The sequence below is a fragment of the Solanum pennellii genome, chromosome 9 (assembly GCF_001406875.1).
Source record: "Solanum pennellii chromosome 9, SPENNV200".
Lineage (NCBI taxonomy): Eukaryota > Viridiplantae > Streptophyta > Magnoliopsida > Solanales > Solanaceae > Solanum > Solanum pennellii.
This window is the reverse complement of record NC_028645.1, coordinates 80473866-80499706: the sequence shown is the minus strand read 5'-3', so window position 1 is coordinate 80499706 and position 25841 is coordinate 80473866. Positions and strand designations below refer to the sequence as shown.

At 32.3% G+C, this 25841-nt stretch overlaps 5 protein-coding genes and 1 pseudogene across 5 annotated transcripts; all 6 read right to left on the bottom strand.

Moving 5' to 3' along the window:
- Positions 1 to 2324: 2324 nt before the first annotated feature.
- LOC107030509 lies at positions 2325 to 3845 on the bottom strand (annotated as a pseudogene).
- LOC107030511 (F-box/kelch-repeat protein At3g23880-like) lies at positions 2327 to 7039 on the bottom strand. Its single transcript, XM_015231782.2, has one exon. It carries the CDS (start codon positions 6042 to 6044, stop codon positions 4881 to 4883), a length of 1164 nt encoding a protein of 387 aa, XP_015087268.1. The 5' UTR covers positions 6045 to 7039; the 3' UTR covers positions 2327 to 4880.
- A 27-nt stretch (positions 7040 to 7066) lies between these two features.
- Positions 7067 to 8370, bottom strand: LOC107030512 (F-box/kelch-repeat protein At3g23880-like). Its single transcript, XM_027911804.1, has one exon. The coding sequence runs from the start codon at positions 8252 to 8254 to the stop codon at positions 7109 to 7111; it is 1146 nt and encodes a 381-aa protein (XP_027767605.1). The 5' UTR covers positions 8255 to 8370; the 3' UTR covers positions 7067 to 7108.
- Positions 8371 to 11457: 3087 nt separating this feature from the next.
- LOC107030513 (transcription factor UNE12-like) lies at positions 11458 to 15612 on the bottom strand. Its single transcript, XM_015231786.2, has 7 exons — positions 15255 to 15612; positions 15055 to 15153; positions 14046 to 14165; positions 13876 to 13941; positions 13419 to 13484; positions 12363 to 12440; positions 11458 to 12259 (listed from the first exon to the last, which is right to left on the bottom strand). Exons 1-7 carry the CDS (start codon positions 15507 to 15509, stop codon positions 12029 to 12031), a joined length of 915 nt encoding a protein of 304 aa, XP_015087272.1. The 5' UTR covers positions 15510 to 15612; the 3' UTR covers positions 11458 to 12028.
- Positions 15613 to 17559: 1947 nt separating this feature from the next.
- Positions 17560 to 21596, bottom strand: LOC107030506 (serine/threonine receptor-like kinase NFP). Its single transcript, XM_015231778.2, has 2 exons — positions 20442 to 21596; positions 17560 to 18511 (listed from the first exon to the last, which is right to left on the bottom strand). The coding sequence occupies exons 1-2, from the start codon at positions 21594 to 21596 to the stop codon at positions 17777 to 17779; spliced, it is 1890 nt and encodes a 629-aa protein (XP_015087264.1). The 3' UTR covers positions 17560 to 17776.
- A 516-nt stretch (positions 21597 to 22112) lies between these two features.
- On the bottom strand, positions 22113 to 24575 carry LOC107030507 (serine/threonine receptor-like kinase NFP). Its single transcript, XM_015231779.2, has 2 exons — positions 23282 to 24575; positions 22113 to 23087 (listed from the first exon to the last, which is right to left on the bottom strand). Exons 1-2 carry the CDS (start codon positions 24431 to 24433, stop codon positions 22353 to 22355), a joined length of 1887 nt encoding a protein of 628 aa, XP_015087265.1. The 5' UTR covers positions 24434 to 24575; the 3' UTR covers positions 22113 to 22352.
- Positions 24576 to 25841: the final 1266 nt, after the last annotated feature.

Sequence of the window (25841 nt, the reverse complement as noted above, 5' to 3'; positions counted from 1 at the left end):
ATATATATATATATATATATATATATATATATATATATATATATTTCTGGATAGTACAATCCACTAACACGTTGTTTGGATCATTATTACCATTATTTCATAATGTTTTATATTGTACGCTATTGTACTGTATTGTATGGTACATACAATATTTGGCCAGACTGTATTGTTTGTTGTTGTTTAATAACATTTTAGTTGTTTAGTTTGATTGCATCGTACTGTATTGTAATTTATAAATTTACTAAAACATCATTCATTATTCTAAGGTATGAGGTTTGACTAGATTTAAATAATTAAAGTAATTGGTGAAATAGTATTTTGAAATATTATGTAAAATGTAATTGAAAAAAGAAATTAAGGCCTCATTTGTTTCCATTAAAATTAAGAGATCTACATCTGAATACATATTTGAATATTAAAATTTGCATTAAGATTCAAGTGTTCCAATGTGAATACACATCTGAATATTAAGATATGGTCTTTAAATATGAACACTAAATAATTAATGCTATTTGTTTTCAATATCTGAATGTGCATGTGAAATTAACATTAAATTAATAAAATTTCATAAAAATTTCGTTTCAACAAAATATATCACTTTGATAAAAAAAAGTTTTAAAAGTTTTAATAGTCATGATTTGGAGTACAATTTTTTTCACTCAAAAACCTTGATAAACACCAATACACCAACAGTGTTCTTGACACAGTCAATACAAGAAAATTATTAATATAAAAAAAACTTGAAATGATTTATGAGAACCTACCAATTTAGAGGGAAAAAATGATGTTTGATTGAGAAAAGAGAGAGAGTTTTTAGATATGAGATAAAAAAATCATTCTTAAAGCAGAGAAACGATGTTAATATTTGATAACATATAAAATGAGTCTGAATGTTGTTAAGAGTATCCTACAGATCTGATTCATTCAGACCCATTAAGAAGTTTTTTAAAAAATAAAACAAATGAACTTAATAGACTGAATCTGAATCCAAACCTAAAAACCAAACGTACTTAATAGGCTGAATTTGAATGATTCAGATTCAGACCTCCATTAAGTGCAAACAAATGAGGCCTAAGTAAAAATGGAAACACACCAAATTAGTTGTTCCATACAATAGCGGTTTCATTGTTACGTAACAACGAAATTTAACAATACAATACAATACAATAAATTTTAAGTAACAATCAAAACAAATATTGTAGGTATTTACAAGACGTGGCAATAGTTACTTAAAAAATTCACGACACAATGTATCGATTCACATACAAAGCAAAACAAATAAAACTCAAACTCTCATTATGTCTCGTAATTTTTTAGACTGAGCTCTATTTTTGATAAATACATGACATATATTTGCTATGTCAGGTAATTTTTTCAAGGTGGGGTTTAGTCCATCACAATTCACCTAGGCCTTTCTCTTCAATGGTGACTGTTGGACTCAGTTTGCTGTTGAGGCCTCTAATTTAGCAGCCCCCATAGGGTCATGATCAACACTCGAAAGGCCACTCAAACAATAACAAACCCAATGTAGAGTATACACAAACCTTATCCATACCAACACTCGAAAGGCCACTCCAACAACAACAAACCCAGTGTAGAGTACATACAGACTTATCCGTACCTCGTGGATATAGAGAAGTTTTTTCCAAAAGGCTACTCAAGCACTAAAACAAATTTAGTCATTCAAACAAACCAACTCAAGTATCTTATCTCAAAATACCAATTCAACTAGTCAAGTAATTCTACTACAATTTTCAAGTTAATTACCAAAGCAGCAAAAGCCAAGAACAAGTCACAAGCAAATAGCTCTGCTGATCCATGTGTAGCACACTGCACAGCCAAAAATCGATTTTCGACTTAAAGCTGGTAGGTTTACACAGAAACAGTGCCCCTTAGCTTGTAAGAATTCCCACATGCACACATTGACCTATTTTTTGTTTTGTTTCATACAGTTCCACTATAATACATTTAAGTTGTCGTGGCCTGCGCCTTATCTCCCTTGGTTCCTCAATTGAATGGCTTGCATGGGAAGCAAATCAACAAATAGAACCACTATAAGTCAATGCATGTGTGTCAAACTCTTGACATTAGGTTTTCATCAATATTATGCAAATTCAAAAATTGATTCAGCCTTTGTAAGTAAAAGAATAAGAAGATATCGTAATTTGAAGAGATAGACACACAGTTAGCTATCAGCAGCAAGGAGAACACCAAAACTAGATACTATCTCTGAGCTTAAAGTTCGTTAAATAATTCATTTTGAGCTATTAAGGTTTCACCTATGGAAAATAGTCAGAGAGCCCCCCTGGATCAAAACAAATATCTATAGGGACAACATCTCCTTTAAAAAGAGCTCAAGAAGAGCAACAACATCAAGTACCATTATGTTTAAAGTTCAACACACCTGGTAATACAACAAAAATAATTGATTGTGCATAAGATTATGTTTCTTGAAACTGGTGCTGAAAAGGAAAAAAACTAACAAGATCCCCAAGAAAAATGAAGCAGAATCTAACAGCACTTACAAAAAATACATCGAGTGCAACTTTTACAGGTTATTAGTCACACAATTTCTCATCTGAATTATTTCAGCCTCCGTTGTTGTGGCATTCGTTATCCCTGCTGTGAAAAGGGACAAATTAGGCTCTCAACATAGATTTCTGCCTCAAGACATAGACCAAAGTTGGTAACATCTAGATAGCTGATCATGTTATCCTTTGTATTGTATTTCATCAAGCTACCTCCAAACAGACACAAAAGTTCACCTTCATTTGACGTTAAAATGGTTGGATGAAATGGATGTTCCATAGGATAACCAGGAGACTAGGTGGTAAATATCTTAGTCCAAGATTCTTTTACCCCATATTCCTTCATTAACCCAGACATCTGTATGACTCGATGCATAAATATAAGCAGAAAGATCACCCCCTAACACTCCTAGCTTCAAAAATCCATATTTTTTAAAACAGGATGGTCGCTCTAGCTCTGCCCATTTCTCATCAGCCAAATCAATAGAAATGATGTTCCATTGCTTGTCAAGCCAATGAAGTTTCCCATTGACAAACTTAGCAGTACCAGCCAAGAGCTCTTGACCTCGAAAATCATCAATGCATCTCCAAGAATCCCTCTTTAAACTAAATATTTTGACCTCAACACGACTCAAGTGTCTCCTTGTATAAATAGGAAAAATACCCACTACCTTGTAATCATCTTGCAACTCATCATATGCAAAACCAAATTTGAAATTAAAATGTCCATTCAAATAGTAATAGTGGCTTACATCAAGTTTAAAATTAGGCAATTTCTTATACTTTCTATTTGATGGATTCCATAGAAATAAGTCGTACAATCCGTCAAATAGACGGATGGAAAAACAAATCAATCCATTGACAACACCCACAAACCAAAGATACTGATTGGGACTTTTACCGGGATAATCCAAGTCAAATGCCTCTGTTACGGGATGGTAAAGCAAAGACCTAACAGAACAATCCTTGACAACTAAGACAGATTTAGTAGAAACCTTAACCATAACTCCATGGTGGGACTAGTTCTTGTTACTACCGGATAAAGAGAGATGAGCCTTCACAAATTCAGGGCTAGAGATTAAGGAAAGCCAAGATTTCGAAACAGATCTAAATTGCAATAGGGATTTCACCGGAAGCTTTAACAAGATTTCTAGGATGAGTTCTGCAGGAAGATTAGGCATTGGCAAGAGTGAATCTTGGTTTAACATTGATAAAAAATGGGCAGGATTTGTTGGTTTGCTCTGTTTAGGGTGCCGAGGGATGACTTCATCGCCTCTGGATTCCATTTGAGTTGCAGCAATTATAACTCTTGAAGTTGGAGACTAGGTTTAATGTTTTTCCCTTCTTATAGTGAAAGCTCCAAGTTCGGGGAAATAGCAATTTTAGCACTCATGCTATTGCAGAATTGTGTTTATGATCCCTCTATAATATATCTATATCTATATCATATAATCATATATACTATACATACTATATTATTCTATAAGTGGGAATTCTCAAAGGTAAAAGTTGAAAGACTAAATAACCATCAAAAGCTGAACGACAGTTTTTCCCTTCAAGCAAGCATTATTCATCAACTCTTTCGGTGCAAAAAGTTAAATACAAATTGTAAAAAGATAAAACAATTTAGAATTAAGACACCTATTTAAATTGCTAATAAATTATTTCATTTACGAGAAGATGCGATCCGCTTATATAAGTGAACTTTAAATTAATATTAGCTACAAACATTATCATTACAAATTTTATTTCATCAAGTTTTACCTTATCTTGCTATCTTTATCTATCTATATCATATTAAAAGCACGAAGGTACTTAGAAATGTTTATTGAACTTTTTTGCCCTTCGGAGTCGTTTGGTGTGAGGTATTAGGTATAATAATCCCATAATAAAATGTAGGATTATTTACTCCCACGTTTGGTTGGAGGTACTAGGCAGTCCTTGGATTATTTATCCCTTACCATTTTTGCCATAGTGATGGGATTACTTATCCCATATAAATGGTGGAATAACTCATCCCGGGATGATTAATCACTGGATAGCTTGGCCTAGTCAACCGACCCTTACAATCTTTCAGGAACAATCTCTCTATCTCTATGATGTCCAGTAACATTGAGTTTAAAGTTCAATACATCAGTAATGCAATCAAAATAATTGTTTTTGAAAAGATAATCATTTCTTAAAAATAGTGCAAGAAAGGAAAATGACTAACAAGATCCCCAAGCAATATGAAGCAGAATTTAACAACACTTGAGAAAATTGCATAGAGTGTAACTCTTACAGGTTATCAGTCACACAATTGTCTTCATCAGAATTATTTCAGCCTGCGTTGTTGGTGAAATCGTGATCTCATCAGTAAAAAGGGCAAACTAGGCTCTTAACATATATTTGTACCTCAAGACATGGAGCTAACTTAGTAACATCTAGATATCTGATTGAGTCATCCTTTGGATTGTATTTCACGAAACGTGATCCAAACTTAAGCAAAATTTCACCTTCATTTGACATTAATATAATTGGATAAAATATACGTCCCCCAGAATCTTCGGGTGACTTGACGGTGAACATCTTTGTCCAAGATTCTTTTACTCCATATTCCTTCATAACCCATACATCAACATGAGTCCACGCATAATTACAAAACACAGAAAGATCACTCTCAAACACTCCTAGCTTCAAAAATCCACATCCTTTAAAACAGCAGGGCTGATCTACCTCTTCCCATTTCTCATCTGCCAAATCCATAGAAATAATATTCCAGTGCTTATCAAGCCAATGAAAATTCCCATTAACAAACTTAGCAGAATCACCCAAGAGCTCCGCACCTTTATAATTTTTAACACGTTTCCAAGAATCATTCTTTAGACTATATATTTTGACCTCAATACGACAAAGAATTGCATAATCATAAATAGGGAAAATACCCACTATCTTGTAATCATCTTCGAATTCATCATATGCAAAACCAAAAGTGAAATAAGGAACAATATGCTCCTCGTAAGGCAATTTCTTATACTTTTTAATTGATGGATTCCATATAATAAAGCAATCTAATCCGTAAAATAGATTGATAGCAAGACAAACCAATCCATTAACCGAACCCACAAAGAGAGGAAAAGCATTGGGATTTTTACCTGGATTATCCAACTCAAATGACTCGGGTACAGAATCGTAAAGTAAAGAGCAAATAGAACAATCCTCGACACCGCGGCTAGTATTAGAAGCTTTAGTTATAACTCCATGGTGTGTGTAGGTCTTGTTACTAGTGGATAAAGAGAGACGAGCCTTCACAAATTCAGGGCTAGAGATTAAGGAAAGCCAAGATTTCGAAACAGATCTAAATTGCAATAGGGATTTCACCGGAAGCTTTAACAAGATTTCTAGGATGAGTTCTGCAGGAAGATTAGGCATTGGCAAGAGTGAATCTTGGTTTAAAACGGATAAAAAATGGGCAGGATTTGTGGGTTTGCTCTGTTTAGGGTGCCGAGGGATGACTTCATCGCCTCTGGATTCCATTTGAGTTGCAGCAATTATAACTCTTGAGGTTGGAGACTAGGTTTAATGTTTTTCCCTTCTTATAGTGAAAGCTCCAAGTTCGGGGAAATAGCAATTTTAGCACTTATGCTATTGCAGAACTGTGTTTATGATCCCTCTATTATATATCTATATCTATATCATATAATCATATATACTATACATACTATATTATTCTATAAGTGGGAAGCCTCAAAGGTAAAAGTTGAAAGACGAAAATAACCATCAAAAGCTGAACGACAGTTTTTCCCTTCAAGCAAGCATTATTCATCAACTCTTTCGGTGCAAAAAGTTAAATACAAATTGTAAAAAGATAAAACAATTTAGAATTAAGACACCTATTTAAATTGCTAATAAATTATTTCATTTACGAGAAGATGTGATCCGCTTATATGAGTGAATTTTAAATCAATATTAGCTACAAACATTATCATTACATATTTTATTTCATCAAGTTTTACCTTTCGCAATCTTTATCTATCTATATCATATTAAAAGCACGAAGGTACTTAAAAATGTTTATTGAACTTTTTTGCCCTTCGGAGTCGTTTGGTGTGAGGTATTAGGTATAATAATCCTAGAATAAAATGTAGGATTATTTACTCCCACGTTTGGTTGGAGGTACTAGGTAGTCCTTGGATTATTTATCCCCACCATTTTTGCCATAGTGATGGGATTACTTATCCCATATAAATGGTGGAATAACTCATCCCGGGATAATTAATCACTGGATAGCCTGTTCCTAGTCAAACGATCCTTACAATCTTTCGGGAACAATCTCTCTATCTCTGTGACGTCCAGTAACATTGAGTTTAAAGTTCAATACATCAGTAATGCAATCAAAATAACTGTTTTTGAAAAGATAATCATTTCTTAAAAATAGTGCAAGAAAGGAAAATGACTAACAAGATCCCCAAGCAATATGAAGCAGAATTTAACAACACTTGAGAAAATTGCATAGAGTGTAACTCTTACAGGTTATCAGTCACACAATTGTCTTCATCAGAATTATTTCAGCCTGCGTTGTTGGTGAAATCGTGATCTCATCAGTAAAAAGGGCAAACTAGGCTCTTAACATATATTTGTACCTCAAGACATGGAGCTAACTTAGTAACATCTAGATATCTGATTGAGTCATCCTTTGGATTGTATTTCACGAAACGTGATCCAAACTTAAGCAAAATTTCACCTTCATTTGACATTAATATAATTGGATAAAATATACGTCCCCCAGAATCTTCGGGTGACTTGACGGTGAACATCTTTGTCCAAGATTCTTTTACTCCATATTCCTTCATAACCCATACATCAACATGAGTCCACGCGTAATTACAAAACACAGAAAGATCACTCTCAAACACTCCTAGCTTCAAAAATCCACATCCTTTGAAACAGCAGGGCTGATCAACCTCTTCCCATTTCTCACCCGCCAAATCCATAGAAATAATGTTCCAGTGCTTATCAAGCCAATGAAATTTCCCATTAACAAACTTAGCAGAATCACCCAAGAGTTCCGCACCTTTATAATTCTTAACACGTTTCCAAGAATCACTCTTTAAACTATATATTTTAACCTCAACACGACAAAGACTTGCATAATTATAAATAGGGAAAATACCCACTATCTTGTAATCATCTTCGAATTCATCATATGCAAAACCAAAAGTGAAATAAGGAACAATATGCTCTTCGTAAGGCAATTTCTTATACTTTTTAATTGATGGATTCCATATAATAAAGCAATCAAATCCGTAAAATAGATTGATAGCAAGACAAATCAATCCATTAACCGAACCCACAAAGAGAGGAAAAGCATTGGGATTTTTACCTGGATTATCCAATTCAAATGACTCAGGTACAGAATCGTAAAGTAAAGAGCTAACAGAACAATCTTTGACACCGCGGCTGGTATTAGAAGGCTTAGATATAACTCCGTGGTGGATGTAATCCTTGTTACTAGCAGATAATAAGAGATGGGTCTTCACAAAATGAGAGGTAGAGATTAAGGAAAGCCATGATTTTGAAACAGACCGGAATTGTAAAAGGGATTTCACTGGAAGCCTTAACATGATCTCTGTGATGAGTTCTTCAGGAAGATTAGGCATTGAAAAGACTGAAGCTTCACCACAAATGGACTCAATTTCTGTAGATTTGCCCCGTTTTTGGAGAATTTCATCTTCTTTGAATTCCATTTTTAGGTTTGAATAAATATGAACGGAATTGGGAATTTTGCTGAGGAGATGACTGGGTTCGTGTTATTTTCTCCCCCACCCCACCCCACCCCACACAACAAGATAAAATAATTACTTCTTTTGTCGCATTTTACGTGATACAAACATATTAATTTTATGATTCAATCGAAACTTATTGTCAATTATCATAATTTCTAGTTTGCTTTACAAAATTGTTAAACATATAAAAAAACAAGATAAATAGATTAAAATAAATAAATAAATGACAAAATTATTGAAGGAAGTTGACAAAATGTGACAAAGAAACAAACCAACTGACGAGTTAGAGTTATACTAAAATTAAACTACTAAGTTTCAATTATGTAATATTACTAGGATAAAGTGTGTCAGGTAAATAATATATTTGTTGTAGTAGACCTCTAGTGTAACTCTAACTCATAAAGTAATAGAAGTGTAGAATCACATAGATAAAGCAGTCATGTTGATTGTCATTTGAATAGTTATTCACACTTATAATTAACAATAAGATATTATATTATTATATAACAATATTTATAATTTTTGCTTTATTTCTGTATGACAAATACTGGAAATTAGTTTTTTCTTTTTTGTTTCATGAATGTAAAATATTTCTACTAAATTTCTGTTGATGAGTTCTTTTTCATTTCTTAGTTTAAAAAACATAGGATGTAATGTAGATGTTGGTTACAAATTGTAATCCATGTTGCATTCACTTGAGTACAGAGTCACATTTATTAAAAAGAATTTTAAATTTTTTTAGTGGGAATTCAAATTTAATTGGGCATCAATCCGAATGCGAAGTACGAAACACTAGCAAAACAAATTGAGCATCATGCAAGAATATGGGCAAAATTCAGATTGATGGATTCCACATAAACAAGTTATCTAATATATGGCATATACCAATGGCAAGACCTAGTAACCAGATGGTAAAGTAAAACACTAAGGAGCCGTTTAGTAGGATATTTTAAATCATATAGTTCTTGTATTAAAATTTTAGTGCACTCAATACAGTACTTGATTGCTCAATTCAACTCAAACACACCTAATATGTGAATAACCTAATAAACCATATGTGGCTTTATCTAATATCTAGAATATCTACCCAAATATAATGTTTGGTTGCACAATTCAATTCAAACACACCTAAAATGTGGATAACTAATAAACCATGTGTGATTTTATCTAGAACATCTACCCAACATAATGTTTGGTTGCACAATTCAATTCAAACATACCTACCATCTGGATAACCTAATAAACCATATGTGATTTTATCTAATATCTAGAATATCTACCCAATATAAGTTTGGTTGCACAATTCAATTCAAACACTCTAATATATGGATAACCTCATACACCGTATGTGATTTTTATCTAAAGTTTAGAATATCTTAGGGGTCGTTTGGTGTGAAGAATAAGAATATATAATCCTGAGACAAAAATAATCTTGGAATAAAAAATGATATCTTATATGATTTGCAATGTTTGGGATAACTTATCCCATCATTTATACCATAATGATGGGATAACTTATCTCATATACATGATATGATAACTATCGCACGATAATTAATCCTGGAATAACTTATTCTCAACCAAACGATAAGGGATTTGCTACTATCGAATTTAATAATACTTGGATAATACAACAAAATGACTAAAGTACCCCTCAATTTCTTTGTATAATCTTTATTTTTTTGAAAAAGTTAAAGTTGTATTCTTCAGCATTAAGGGTATGCTGGCTACCTCCTAAAAGTTACAACTAAAACCATAACTACATAGATCCTAGAAAATCTACCAACTGTACTGCTACTTCTATTTCTTTGTATAATCTTGAGAATTGGAAAACAAACATCCTATTTCTAAATTAAACAAGACTAAATATTATCGAGTCCGGAGCCTAAAGAATATAAAATGTTAAAAGAAATTTCAAAATGGTATATTAAATTTTATATTGACCAAAACGGTAGCAGCGATTTTGCAAAACGTGATTTTTTTTAAAAAAAAAATTCGCTGCCTAGGCAGTGATTTTGTTGCAATTTTTTTTAAAAAATTAAATCGCTGCCAAGGCAGCGATTTTAAGAATTTTTTTTTAATATAACGCTCCAGTTGGAGCGATTTACTTTCTTTTTTTTTTAATTTAGTCAAATCGCTGCTCAAGCAGTGATTTCCTATTTTTTTTAAATTAAATAAAATCGCTGCATGTACAACGATTTTCCAAAAAAAAAAATTTAAAAAATTTAATTAAATCGCTGCACTGGCAGCAATTTCCATAATTTTTTGTTTATTCTTTTAAAAATTTTTATTTTTAAAATTGCTCATAAAAATAATCATGCTTATTTTTGTGTAGTAAAATTTTTGCAATTTTTTTTTTACAAAAATAAACACGATTATTTTTATGAGCGATTTTAAAGATAAAAATTTAAAAAAATCATGGAAATCGCTGCACCGGCAGCGATTTAATTAAATTTTTTTTAAAAAAAAAAAAAGATTTTGGAAATAGCTGCTAGTGCAGCGATTTTACTAAATTTAAATAAAAATTTTGGAAAATCGATTTAATTTAATTTAAAAAAATATAAGAAATCGCTACTTGAGCAGCAATTAATTTTTTTTTTTAAAAAAAATCACATTATGCAAAATTGCTGCTGTAGCAGCGATTTTGCTTTTTTCCGGCGGAAAAACTCATTGCTATTCCAGTAATTTTACCGTTTTAGTTAATATAAAATTTCATATACCATTTTAAAATTTTCCTTTTGGCTCCGGACTTAAATATTATCCAACTTTATACTTCAGTTTAATAATTGAGAAATAATGTTTCGGAGATGATCGAATTTTGCACCCAATTAAAAAAGTAACAGCTTTTTTTTTCGTCTCATTCACTAGGTGCTGACACACATAATCTATCAAATTAACATACAAACTTTTAAATAACAGAGTGCATCTGTGTTGCACTTTGCTGCAGATTTGAAACACCATTTTTTTTCTTACCTAGAGTATGGTTTAGCAGTGGCTAGAAGTATTGCTTATTCTACGCAGTCTTAGCCAATTATATGAACTAGAAAATTTCATAATAATTAAAGGGTATAATTGAAGTATTAAACCATACATAAGACTAGGTAGATGAGAAGCAATGAACCAAACACTTGATTAAAAATAATTCCGAATTACTATTCCCTGCATTAGGAATTAAAGCCCTACCAGAAACTCCACATTATACTAGATGCAAAAAAAAAAGACAAAAAGTAGAACAAAGGATCCTACTCATATTTTTCAGAACTTTTTGGAGGGAGAGCAACTTCAACTACCCATTACAATAATATACTAAAATTACAATATACTTTACAACAACCAGTTGGTTACTTTTACAAAGCCCCACCATCCACTATGCAAAGGATAAAGGGAGTCCCCACAATCCCACAACAAAATGGTGGAAGAAGAGCAGCTAATCATAGATAACTTTGAAAAAGAAGCTCACCTCATCCGAAAATGATGCTAATTAATTGGGTGCTTTCATACGTTTACCTTTCTCCAAGGTACGATGACATCATGCCTTGTTTGACGAAACTCCAGAAAGGTAATAAAAAAAAAGGGCCAATGGTTGGGATAAAAGCAAAAGTTGTGGCATCTGACATTGATTGCATTGCCACCAATTACACAGGAAAATACAAATGGATGGTAGGTAAGGATACAAAGGAGGGGGGACACAAGGCTATTGGGAGTTCTTAGAGGCACGTGCAATGAATTGAAGGTCTATAATGGGGCTGCTGCTTCAGGCTTGACCAGTGACTGGTCATCCGGTTGTTGAGTAGGATAGATGAGTGCAGCAAGTGATATGGGCATGATGCAGAGTGATTTAGACTGAAGGTATTGCATGGCTGCACCGACGTCTTCCTCCATGAGCTTAGCAACCTCTCGTTCTGTGTCGACATTGGACCACTTATCCCATATATGCTGGTTGGATCTACTTTCACCACTGTCCCCCTAAGATAGAGAAAAAACAAGAAAATTTTCAACTCAAGCTATAAGACACTATTTTAAAGGTCTTAGATGTTCAATTTAGTAGCAACACGATTTCATTCATTACCTCCACAGATTGTAATGGAATGTCAGCAACAAGTTGTGCCACTGCACTGGCTCCTCCCAGCCTACTCATGCTCAGTACCTTTAGGCAGTTCAAATGCAAACCATTTACAAGACAGATACAAGAATGAAAACAAGGAAATCTCCAAAACCAGCTAGGGACTATGGTGGCCAAGAAATTCAATATACACTGAACTCACAAAGGAATGGAAACTCTACCAGAACATAACAGTAACATGCTACTAAGTAAGAGTTATAGATCAGGATTATCAATGATTGGCATCATAACTATTGTGGAAGTAAAGCAATCACTGGGGACCACTAGACGAGATCTAAGTTTCTTGTTCCTTCAAGAGGTTATTTATATGGTAGAACAGAGGACCTCTTTTGAGAAGGCAGTGGTTACTAGAAGACTTCTAAATAAAAGTAAGAGAAATTAAAAGGCTTATCTAAAAAATATAATTAGCAGAGTGATGTGAAACCAAAATAGGAAGCGTATGTAATCAGGACCAGGGGAGTATAGCTGGTAGAACAGGCCAGGAAAAGAATTAGTTTCAAATTACCAAGTGATATAGAAATATACTTATTGGCAAACTGAAATTAGCATACAAGAAAAACTGCTAAGCTGTTCTTAATATAAAACTAATAAGGCATTATGTCCCAAGAAATCAAGCTAAACATAGCTCAAGATACGTAACATAAATAAGATAGTTAACTCAATCACCGTTAGAGAAACCAACAATCAGAAAACCACATGATTTTGTTTTTTTGAACTTGGTAACTTTATCAGAAAACCACATGATTCGAAGCCACTAAACCCCTATCAAGGAAGTGTCCAACATGATGGTTAAGACGAATTAGCAAGATCTACTAGAATGGATTAATGATAATGGTTCCAACAATTTTCAAGTGAGAATTAGATCATATCGAGAGCAATAATTGTGAAAGTAGCTTTATTGTACAGAACTTAGAAGCCAAAACCTCATTTTCTCTGGGACATGGTAGGAAGAGTGAATGACTAAGCTAGCATTAAGATCAACGTTAAAAAATGACATCTTACCTTAACTTGAAGCCTCAAGAACTTCACATAGTCCAGAATCTCATCAAGCATTGCGGCCCTATCTGTCTGGAAAGAGAAATATAACATTTCAATACCCCAAGCTACCACATTCCTTTTAATTTCACCCTTTATATAAAGTACCCATTGATATCAGATGCTGAATAACAAAGACAAAGTCTAATTCCAAAAAGCCCAATTATTAGAATGTAAATTGAACCATCAGACACTCCACTGCAAAATAAAAGCTTGCCTACAAGATTATTCATCTTATACCTGTTTTAGTTTTACATTTTAGCATTTTATGGACATGATGTGGACGAAAAAATAAAATAACTATTATTTGTGAACATAAGACTTAATTTTTAGAGAGCCTGAGTATGACATTTGCGATGAGTAAAGAACAACCCAATTCCCGAAAATAAAAACCTGTAGCCGGCAACTCGACACTTGGACACACCTTATTGCAGCTGGGTACCAGTTCCTGCAAAGCCTTTATTCTTTCTGATATCCTCTCCCTTCTCAGCTGCAAGAAAAAAAAACAGATCATTATTTAGTATTACTTGTTTCTAGAGGACTCCCACAACACCTTCATTATATCACGTTTGTCCTTGTGAACGTAGATCTTACCCTCTCAGCAATGCTATGTGGGTCTGTGGCTTGTCCCCTCCGAGCTCGAACCCTAGGACGAATTGAAGGTGGGTGTGGTACAGTTACTGTTGTGCTCGTTGTTGGTGGACCTTGAAAAGGCTGCAAGAATCCAAGAGAAATTATAAGCTAGAAAAATGCAGTAATTATCTACTTCCCCCATTGACAAAGAGGCCATGTTCGTCTTAGAGAAACATATTTCAAATCATAGTAACCAAGCATGAATCATCAACTAATTGAACTTCAAAAATAAAGAGATTAAACAGAATAATGGATGCAATACCAAGCACCTAAGGGTGTGGTCTAGCAATCAATGAGGTGGGAGAAGAACCATGACTCCATGAGGTCTAAGGTCTGTTAAGGCAAAAAAAACCAGGTAATTTCTTCCTATATATCCAAGCCTTGGTGGGTAGAGTTACCCAACACCTGTATATAGTCGAGGTGAGCACAAGTTGATCTTGAACACCACCATCTTAAAAGAATAAATATATAACAATGTTCAACCTTCTTGTTATCAGATAATATGACTAAATTAAAAAAGAAAATACTCTTCAAGCCATACACTCCCATGTAGTCGTACGCAAGGAGCATTAAAATTGTGTATAGCTCACCAACTACAAGTTAGTATATGCATTTAAATTTCAGCTTCTAAGCCTTTAATCATTTAAGCACAGTCTACAAAGGGCTTGACCACAAAGTTGTCTCTCATAAAACCTTGGGAAGCAAAATCCTTGAGCGGTCTAGATAATTGCAATATTTACAAGTCACAACAAAACTAACAACACACAACACACTAAAAACACTGAAACCTATCAAAATCTTTCTTTTTCTTAAAAAAAGAATCAACACATGAAAACTAAATTGGACTCAATTTTACGTTTCCAGATATTTATATTAAAATATTATCTGTATTGGAGAATAATAATGACCAATTCTGGAGAACATTTTTTTAGCAATAACTTTCTCAATCAAAACACACACAGTGAGTTACCTGGACATGGTGAACAGAAGGCACAGAGTGACGAACTGCATGAGATTGCAAGTGTTCTAGACCTGCATATAGATTTCCGATATTCATTCCATCTCTTTCCTGCAAAATACAAAAAAAAAAAAGTTAAACTCGTCTGTTTTCCATCATAGATATTATAAAAATTGGAAAATGCCAAACGCAAAAAAAAAAAAAATGCTTACATGCTTCACTGCATAAGGACCAGCATCACCGACGTCATCACGGCCGTTATCCAAGCTTAATCCCAGCGGAAACAAAGGTTGCTGTAGGCCAGCAGCAGCGGCAGAGTTAAGATGAGATACGGCAGACGCCGAGGTAAACGACGTCGTCTCTGATGGAGTGCCAACATCAGCAACCGGCAAGCCAGAGTAGGAAGGAATAGCGAGAATTTGCTCGAGGAAATCGTCGGCGTAGCCTTCCGGTTGGTTTGCTGCCATGCCGGAGATTTATCCGGCGAAATTAATTTTTTTTTCCGGCGAGAAGAAGTTAAGGGTTTTGAGGAACTGAAATGGAATGTCTCTGTTTGGCTTTCGTGCTTTGTGGCATGCGTTTAAAAAGTGTGATGATTTTTTGATTGCTTTATTTTTTGCTGGTAGCCCCCTGGAATTCATTGTAATGTTGTCTTTTGCCTCTATAGGTTTTGTAAATGGACAAATTGCTTTCTTTTTTTAATAAAAAAATTTTAATTGGTGTTTCGTTCGAATTTTGATGGATAATGAGTCTGGTTATCTATCCTTCTTTATGTATATATCATGTTTTTATTTATCGTAGAATTCGAATCAATGACATATGTCTAAGATCAAAAGTCTTACGAGCAAACTGTTCATTATTTTTAATTTTGTTATTGATAGAGTGTTACGAAAACATAAGTTAAATATTGATAGATAATGGCGGAGCTAGCTCTTTAGTTATGAATTAGGTCAAATCTAATAGCTTTGATATGAAGTTTGAATTTGAATTAAGAACTCTGTTAAATATATACAAATTATTAATTTTGAACCTAATAAATTTAAAAAATTAAAATTTTGAATTATGAACTTTAAATTTTGGCTACCCTTATCTATTGATATAGAAGGGACATTCCTTGTGTTAAAAATTTAGTTTTGTTAAATTATAAGTATTAACTATATTTACTTCTAAGTGTGTGGTTGTGTAAATAGATTGTGTTTTCCATCCTATAGTAAGTAATTTAAATTGATGAGAAAAATATTTGAAAAACAACTCTAATTAAATTCCTAGTTATAAAACATCAAGACACACTGAAAATGTTGTCTAGTTATTGTTGCTTAAAATAAGAAATTGTGTTTAATTGGTGTGTGCTATGTTTATGTACATTAGAAGTAAGTCTTATGTGCTTCTTAAGAAACATAAATGGTTTCAACTTCTTGAAAAACAAATAAATTTTTTGCTTAGTAGAGTTACTCTATTTATAATAACGAGATATAATAAGTATTTGATATAATAATTGAAATGAACATATACAAATTTTATATATTATTATCTGTATAATTGATTCATGTTTTGTGGACTGAACCAAATAAATGCAGTTGTATCTCATATTTTTATCACCTCGTCGTATAATGGCATGTTCCATGAACATCTCCTTGATCAAGTTTTAAAAGGGAGAGTATGTATTAATTATTATCATTATTATGACTTATGTAGTTTGTTTTTGTTTATATTGGCAATCCTAAAATGCAGCAAATATTGAGGCACTTCTTCTTTACTCTTTTGACTTATGGTTAATGTATCTTTCATACACAATAAGATTAAGAAAACTGAGAAAAATAAATCCAAGTTTTTCTGAAATTTTGGTTGAAATTGGAGATAGGAGAAACTTTTAAAACTTCTCATCTACAAGTTATAACAAAGAAATTAAAGTAGAATTGTTGCATATACGTATTTGACTATCTAAAACATCATGTACATTTGAAAATTCTTTGTTATATAGTTCTATCAATAAATGAATTTGACTACTCTCATCAACAAATATAGGGAAGTTTTCATTAGCTTTTATAGTCAATTTATAGTTTTATTACATAGTTCTTCAACTAATTTTTTAAAAGACTCGCTTTGACATAACTCCAAAAATTAGTTTATGAGGAGAAATTGTTCAAAATTACATCAGGAGATCAATTACTTTTTCTCAACTGATGTAGGACTTTTTAACACTCTTACGCAACACTCGGGACCAAAAATCCAAAGTAAGGATAATATAACATGCATGGGAGTTTAACAGCATCTAGATAAACCAATGAGTTTGACTCTGATACAATATTGATATACGTACAAGCTTAAATGATTAAAAAAGAGCACCAACACACAAATAAGAACAAGTTGTAAAATATTGTTTCACTCCTACATTAAACTCCCTCAATTTTGGCAAAACAATCTACGATGTTCAGTCTCTTAAAATATATGTTATCAACTATACGTTAAATTCTTCAAAAAATATATACAATTTTAAAAAATCCGAACAACATAACATAAAAAAACAAACTCATTACAACATAATATATATTCCAACTTGACCAACCTTAAACATCCTCTTATTTGAAATTGGATTTTCCACAAGTAGTACTAGAAAAGAGTAATATTACACATATATAGAAGCAAACTTTATAGTAAAGTAAAAACCTCAAAACACAAAAATACTACTCACTTCAAAACTACTTTTACATAATATACTAAATAGATATAGGCCCTATCTTGCTGTGACTTGCCTTGGAGATAGTCCTTCCTCAGAAACATCAGAAAATAGATCAATACTTTTAGACAATGCATACACAATTTCAATCATACCTGGCCTTCTTGAAGGATCTTTATTCAAACATGAAATAGCCACAGCCATCACATTCACAACACTCTCCATTATTAATTCTTCCCTTAAAAGACTTTCATCCATCCATTCTTGCAATTTCCTTACCTTCCTCTCTTCACTCCCTTCCGAAAAATCGCTAATTTTAGCCCACAAGACTTTTCCTTCATCATCTATAGCTTCCTTCCCTGACACTAGCTCGAGTAACACAACTCCGAATGAGAAAACATCCATCTTAGTGGATACAATCCCATCGGTTAGGTACTCAGGGGCGATATACCCCTGAGTACCTACAATGTGCATTGTTATAGCATTGCACCCTGATTTAGCTAGACCAAAATTGGCAACTTTGGCTCTCATGTTGGAGTCTAAGAGAATGTTGCTAGTTTTGATGTCTTTGTGGACAACTCTTGGCCTTGTATGTTCATGAATGTATAAAAGACCATTTGCAACATCAGTTGCAATTCTTAGTCTTGTTTTCCAACTCAATCTTTCAGGTTTTTCACCATGAATCCATGAATGTAGTGAACCATTTTCAACATACTCATACACTAAGAAGCAATTTGCTTCTTTAGGGTCTATGCAAAAACCTTCTAGCTTCACCAAATTCCCATGGTTCACCTACACAAAACAAAACAAAAAAAAGGAGGAAATTGTTAAGTAGCCATACAATACAACAACAACATATTCAGTGTCATGCACAAAGTACGGTCTGAAGATGGTGGAGTCAGGGGTGGACCTACCCTGCACAAAGTACGGTCTGAAGATGGTAGACTCAGGGGTCAACCCACCCTTGGTCGAGGAAAATTACATTGTATATATAAGTGTTGACATCTTTTGACACAAGTGGAAAATTTAGTCTAGTAGTTAAGGGGTTACAAAAGTTCCTAAACCATTGACACCACTTCATGAGAATCCTGTATCAATCTCTACATAGAGTATACACAAATCTTATAACTATTTTCGAGATATATTATATTGTTAAAAAAAAGTTATTAATTTATCGGATCAATATCTAATATTGTAACGACGCCCTAATTATAGTAACGGCTGCAAAATAGGACTTGATGACGTTTTCTTCATTTAATAGGATAACTCATAATTCTAGTCAAAATAGTACAGCCAAAATGAGGTCAAAGACAAGAAATTTCATTTAGGAAGAAAAATTATTTTGAACTTTGTCTTAATATAATAAATTATTAATAAAAGATGCTCTTTTCTGTGGCAAAAAAGAAAAAGAAAAAAAATTGTTTCTAGACATCATGTTAATTTTTATTATCTCAATTTCTATCATAATAATAATATATCCTGTGAGAATCTTATGAATAAAATATAAAAAAAATAATATATAAAAAATTTATTTTTGATATACACTCGACTTTAATAACAGATATAGGAGGGTTTCCTTAGTGAATAATTGAGAAACAAAAAGAATAGTATTTTTAATGAAAAGATAGACATCAAAGGACAAATAAATTGAGTATTAAATGGTGTAGATTAGTTTAAATTATAAATTATCAAATCCCAACGGGCATAGTGCTCCACTTAAATATTTAAATAAAGTACTAATGTCTCAAGAATACGACAGGTCACTAGACCTAATAATTTAAATTGTTAAATATTTTATTAAAATTATATACTTAATCTGATCCATTGGAGGAAAAACAATTCTGCAGTGGAATTTAACATTACTAAAATATCAATTGAGAAAATGACAAAAATAGCCTCTAAGGAGGGAGAATATTGTTCAAAATAATTCCTTGAATTGAATTTATTTATCAAAAGTTGACACTTTTAATCTTCTCAAATACTCAATAATTAATGTTTATTAAATTTGACAAAATAATTAGTATTTTAATCATAAAAACTAAAAAGATCTTATCAATATCTAAAATATGCTGCAGAAAACATGGCATATAGACAACTTCATACCTAAAAAAAGAAAAGAAAAACACTAAATTATAGAAACAAATCAAAACTAATCAAGCTCCAAAAATAGTGCCTCTCTAACATATAAATTCAATAAATATTATATGAAAAGTTAAAGATATTACTTTTTAACAAACTTAAAAGATGGAGACTATCAAATATAGTACATACTTAAAAACTATTATGAATCAACCCTCCACAATTATGTACCATGTTTTCTTTTTCTTTTTTATTCGTCGTTTGTTATTCACTATAAAGTTCAATTAAATTTGAATTCATGTTAGAATACGCTTCCTAATCAAAATAACTTTATACCTGAAAAATTCAAATTCTAAACCTCTAATTACTAAATCATTTTATCATTTTCTCAAACATCAATTAGTATACAAAAGCAGTTCTTGATAACATACCAAATATATAGAAAATTCCCTATCAACAATAAATAAAAATAACTTCGTATCCAGATGACTCAAATCCAAAAATTTAGACTAAAGATGAATTACTTACTACTCTACCTCAACCCGGATTGGTCCATGTTTATCATTTTCTCAATATCAATTAGTCCACAAAAGTGATTCTTGAAAAGATACCAAAAGTATAGAAAATTGAGTAAAAATGTTACCTTTTGCAGTATTTTGAGTTCTTCACGAGCATTCCACTTCATTTTCTTGATTGCAAACACTTCACCATCAATTGTTCCTTTATACACAGATCCTTGTATCAAACACCCTTCATCAAATCCATCTGTTGCTTCCCAAATTTGTTCCATTTTATACATTTTATACTTATCCAAACACTCAGATACATCAGCCAACAAATTCACTTCAACATCTTTATCAACAAAAGACCCCTTTTTTGATCCAAGATACAAACTTTTTTGTCTTTCAACATCACTATACCCTTCTTTCTTCCCTGTTTTCTCCTTGTAAAACAAACCAAGAACCAAAATCAACAAAACCCCACAAACCCCTAAACCAATTGCTAACCCTATAACAGTTCCTTTTCTGTCATTTTCTTGATTTACTGGTGCTGAGGGTGCAGGGGGTGGGGGTGGGGTGTTTGATGATGTTGGCTGTGTAAGATTAGGTAGATTAGAAAGAGGGATGAAAAGGGTATCAAGAATCTTGGTGTTATTTCCATTAATTTGTGTTATAGATTGTGGGGTTACTCTGAATCTTGAGGCAATAGAAGAAATGTTATCATTAGGTTGAAAAACATAAGTTATGAGTAGTCTTGGTTGATTTTGTGAAGATGTTGTGTTTGGACATTTGCAAAAAATTGGGAATTTTATAGCTTGACCTATGTCAATGTTTTCTGGTACAACAGTTGGATTAACAGCCTCAACAGATTGATAAGTAGTAAGGTTTTGGAATTTAGATGTTGATACACCATACATAGTGTCACCTGATTTGAAAGTGTAGTTAAAGCCAGCATAAGATATGCTACCAAAAGTTGTGTTGATGTTGTTACAAGAACATGTGATGGGGATAAAAAGGGGTTGATCATTAACAAGAGTTGTGTTTGGGTTGGAAATATTACTAGGGTTTGCTATCATAAGTCTACTTACTGAAAATAGATCACCAATTGAGGCTAAATCAAGAAACTCTGGTGCTCTAGCTCTGTATAACACATAAGTTTGACATGGATTGAATTGGTCAGGATTACAAGTATATCCTGTTATGCTTGGTGGCTCTTGTGCATAACATATTATGTTTTGGTTCAATATGAATGATAAGAAGAAGAGAAGTGAAAAAATAAATTTTGGTTTTGTTATCATTTTCTTGGTTTTTGTGTTTTGTTGAAGGAGAGATGTGTGTGTATATAATATGATGTTGTTATAAGAGGTTTATATACCAAAGTTCTTGTTTTTTTTGTCATAGTCTTGATTTTTGACCATTTAATGAGTGATGGGGATTTTTTGCATTATTTGATTGGTTGTTGTTATTTATTTTCTCATATGGTATTGTCTTTAACATTAAAGGAAGATGTTTTTTTTTTCCAATTTGTTGGTCCCACCTAGATGAGTTATTGGTCAACCATATTGTAGAAAATACTCGTGTTTATATTTGTTTTTTTTCTCCAGGATGTTTTCACATGTTTGGACTAGCTATTTCTGAGATACATCTTTTTCCAAGGTATATTTAACTATTGCAAGAATTAGGGAAAATACTTTTCATTCAAGGTCGGTTGGTAGTTGGTTTGGAGTTGAGTTATGCAAGTATCGGATCCTGAATAAGTAATATCATGTTTGGTAGCTGATTTAGGAGGTAAATTATTCATTATAAAATCAATATGGTGTTTGATTTGCAATTTAGATAACTGCATTACTAATACATGTAATTGTAAAGAATTACATTAGAACAACCTTAAACATGCTTTTATTCGGAATGAGATTTACCACTACTACTATAGAATAGGAGTAATATTACACATATATAGAAGAAAACTTTAAAGTAAAGTAAAAACCTCAAAACACAAAATGCTACTCCACTTCAAAACAACTTTACATAATATGCTTGTACTATTATGTAGTCTATCTTGCTGTGACTTGCCTTGGAGATAGTCCCTCCTCTGAAACATCAGAAAATAGATCAATACTTTTAGACAATGCATACACAATTTCAATCATGCCTGGCCTTCTTGAAGGATCTTTATTCAAACATGAAATAGCCACAGGCATCACATTCACAACACTTTCGATAGTTAATTCTTCCCTCAAAAGACTTTCATCCATCCATTCTTGCAATTTACTCACCTTCCTTTCTTCACTCCCTTCTGAAAAATCACTAACTTTTGCCCACAAGACTTTCCCTTCATGGTCGATAGCCTCCTTCCCTGACACAAGCTCGAGCAACACAACCCCGAATGAGAAAACATCCATCTTAGTGGATACAATCCCATCGGTTAGGTACTCAGGGGCGATGTACCCCTGAGTACCTACAATGTGCATTGTTATAGCATTGCACCCTGATTTAGCTAGACCAAAATTGGCAACTTTGGCTCTCACGTTGGAGTCTAGGAGAATGTTGCTACTTTTGATGTCTTTGTGGACAACTCTTGGCCTTGTATGTTCATGAATGTATAAAAGACCATTTGCAACATCAGTTGCAATTCTTAGTCTTGTTTTCCAACTCAATTTTTCAGGTTTTTCACTGTGAAGCCAAGAATGTAGTGAACCATTTTCAACATACTCATAGACTAAGTAGCAATTTGCTTCTTTAGGGTCTATGCAAAAACCTTCTAGCTTCACCAAATTCCCATGGTTCACCTACACAAACAAAAAAAGGTGAAAAGAATGACATATATTCTATCCAGTAACAGTTTAACTTTAAAGTGTTCATGTTATCCTTAATAAAATGATTTTTACGTCACATAAATTGGGATGAGGGATAGTAGTATACAAAAAAAATTCTTCAGTGGATACGTATATATGCTTAATTTTACGTGACGTTTTTTTTTTACCTTTTGCAGGATTTTGAGTTCTTCACGGGCATTCCATTTCATTTTCTTGATTGCTAACACTTCTCCATCAATTGTTCCTTTATACACAGACCCTTGAATCAAACACTCTTCATCAAATCCATTTGTTGCTTCCCAAAGTTGTTCCATTTTATACATTTTATACTTATCCAAACAGTCTGATAAATCAGCCATCAAATTCACTTCAACATCTTTATCAACAATAGACCCCTTTTTTGATCCAACATACAAACTTTTTTGTCTTTCTATATCACTATACTTTTCTCTCTTTACTGTTTTCTCCTTGTAAAACAAACCAAGAATCAAAATCAAAATCAGCCCACAAACCCCTAAACCAATTGCTAACCCAATGACAGTCCCTTTTCTGTCATTTTCTTGAATTACTGGTGCTGGTGCTGTGGGTGGTGGTGGTGGTGGTGGGGTGTTTGAAGATGCTGGCTGTGTAAGATTAGGTAGATTAGAAAGAGGGATGAAAATGGTATCAAGAATCTTGATATTATTTCCATTCATTTGTGTTATGGATTGTGGGGTTATCCGGAATCTTGATGCGATAGAAGAAATGTTATCATTAGGCTGAAAAACATAAGTTAAGAGTAGTCTTGGTTGATTTTTTCTTCTGTTTGGACACTTGCAAAAAATTGGGAATTTTATGGTCTGCCCTATAGCAATTTTGGTTGCTTCAACTGTGGGATTAACAGCCTCAACAGATTGATAAGTAGTAAGATTTTGGTATTTGGTTAGTGACATATCATACATTGTGTCACCTGCTTTGAAACTGTAGTTTAAGCCAGCATAAGATATGCTACCAAAAGTTGAGTTGATGTTGTTGCAAGAACATTTGATGGGGACAAAAAGGGGTTGATCATTTACAAGAGTTGTGTTTGGGTTGGAAATCTTACTAGGATTTGCAATCATTATCCTACTTACTGAAAAAAGATCACCAATTGAGGCTAAATCAAGAAACTGTGGTCCTCTAGCTCTGTATAACACATAAGTTTGACATGGATTGAATTGGTTGGGATTACAAGTATATCCTGTTATGCTTGGTGGGTTTTGTGCATAACATATGTTTTGGTTGAATATGAATGATATGAAAATAAGAAGTGAAAAACCAAATAGTTGTTTTGTTATCATTTTTTGGCTTTGTTTTTTGTTGAAGGAGAGATGTGTGTTTGTATAAAATTTGATGGAGTTTTATGAAGTTTATATACCCAACTTCTTGTTGTTTTTTCTCATGTATATTCTTGGTATTCACTATTTCATGATTGATGGGGATTTTTTCCCATTTAATTGGTTGTTGTGGAATTCCTCATATGGTGGTGTTGAACCTTAAGGGTGTTTGGTAGAGTGTTAGCAAAAATAATGCATGTATTAGCTTTGTGTGTTAGTATTATCTCGTTTAATACATTTTATCATGTTATGTATACACTTTATTGTGTGTATTAAGATGCGTATTACTAATACAATGAATTTCTAGGTGTTAGTAATGCAAGAGGTTTTATAATGTATGCATTAGAATGGTTAAAGGCCTCATTTCTCCTCAATTTTTTTTTACATTTTTCCACCATAAAATGTAAATGGTATCTTTATAAATAAATATTTGTATATCATGCATGCTATTTTTGATATACCAAAGAAATTTAAAAAAAATTACTGCAAATAAAAAATAGTTACATTTTTTCACTTTATCACTTTTAATACATTTATAATACACTTTTAATTTATATTATAAAAGATAATTTATTATTTACATATAATACAAGTTTTATTGATGGATAACACGTTTATCACACATTCTAATACACTATAATACAATGTGTGAACTTTTTACTAAACAAATATAGTATATTTTTAAAAATAGTTATAATACATATATATATTATTCCCTCCGTCCAGTATTGTTTGTCATAGTTTCTATTTTTAGAGTCAAACTATATAAACTTTGATTATCATTTTAAGATGTATTGTTTCATCATATTAATATGCAAAAATTGCAATTTATAGTACTTTTCATATAGCTTTAGAATATTTATTTTTTTTTAATTTAAAATATCGAATTAATGTGATCTAATTTAACTTTGAAAATTAGTTAAATTGACTTTTGAAAAGCGTAACATGACAAACAATTTCGGACGGAGGGAGTATATACTTGATTCATTTTTAATACATATTACAGATTTAATATAGTATTGTTATAAATGATAATAAATAAAAAATATTGCTAAAATTTGTAATTATTTATTAAAAAGTATTTAACTAAATAATTTGTATATAATTAATTAATATATTTTTAATTTAAGCATTATTAATACACTTTATCAAACGAGACCCACGCAGAAGAGCTATATCAACCATATTGTAGAAAATATTCATGTTTATCTTTGTTGTTTTTTCTGCAAAATGTTTTCACATGTTTGTACTACTACTTTTTTTCGTTTTGTATTATTTATCATGATTTTTAATTTTAGAATCAAACTATAAATTGACTAACTTTTTAAAATGTATACTTTTAATTATATTAATACGCAAAAACTTACAATTT

Bases quoted from the DNA above. Each gene is read 5' to 3' on its own strand.
- LOC107030511 (XM_015231782.2), bottom strand. From the start codon at position 6,044: ATGGAATCCAGAGGCGATGAAGTCATCCCTCGGCACCCTAAACAGAGC.
- LOC107030512 (XM_027911804.1), bottom strand. From the start codon at position 8,254: ATGGAATTCAAAGAAGATGAAATTCTCCAAAAACGGGGCAAATCTACA.
- LOC107030513 (XM_015231786.2), bottom strand. From the start codon at position 15,509: ATGGCAGCAAACCAACCGGAAGGCTACGCCGACGATTTCCTCGAGCAA. The intron at 13,942-14,045 runs GTAAGATCTACG...TTTTTCTTGCAG, and splicing joins CACATAGCATTGCTGAGAGG to CTGAGAAGGGAGAGGATATC. The intron at 13,485-13,875 runs GTGTGTCCAAGT...TTCTCTTTCCAG, and splicing joins TGGTACCCAGCTGCAATAAG to ACAGATAGGGCCGCAATGCT.
- LOC107030506 (XM_015231778.2), bottom strand. From the start codon at position 21,596: ATGATAACAAAACCAAAATTTATTTTTTCACTTCTCTTCTTCTTATCA. The intron at 18,512-20,441 runs GTAACATTTTTA...TGTTTTGTGTAG, and splicing joins AACTCAAAATACTGCAAAAG to GTGAACCATGGGAATTTGGT.
- LOC107030507 (XM_015231779.2), bottom strand. From the start codon at position 24,433: ATGATAACAAAACAACTATTTGGTTTTTCACTTCTTATTTTCATATCA. The intron at 23,088-23,281 runs GTAAAAAAAAAA...TTGTTTGTGTAG, and splicing joins AACTCAAAATCCTGCAAAAG to GTGAACCATGGGAATTTGGT.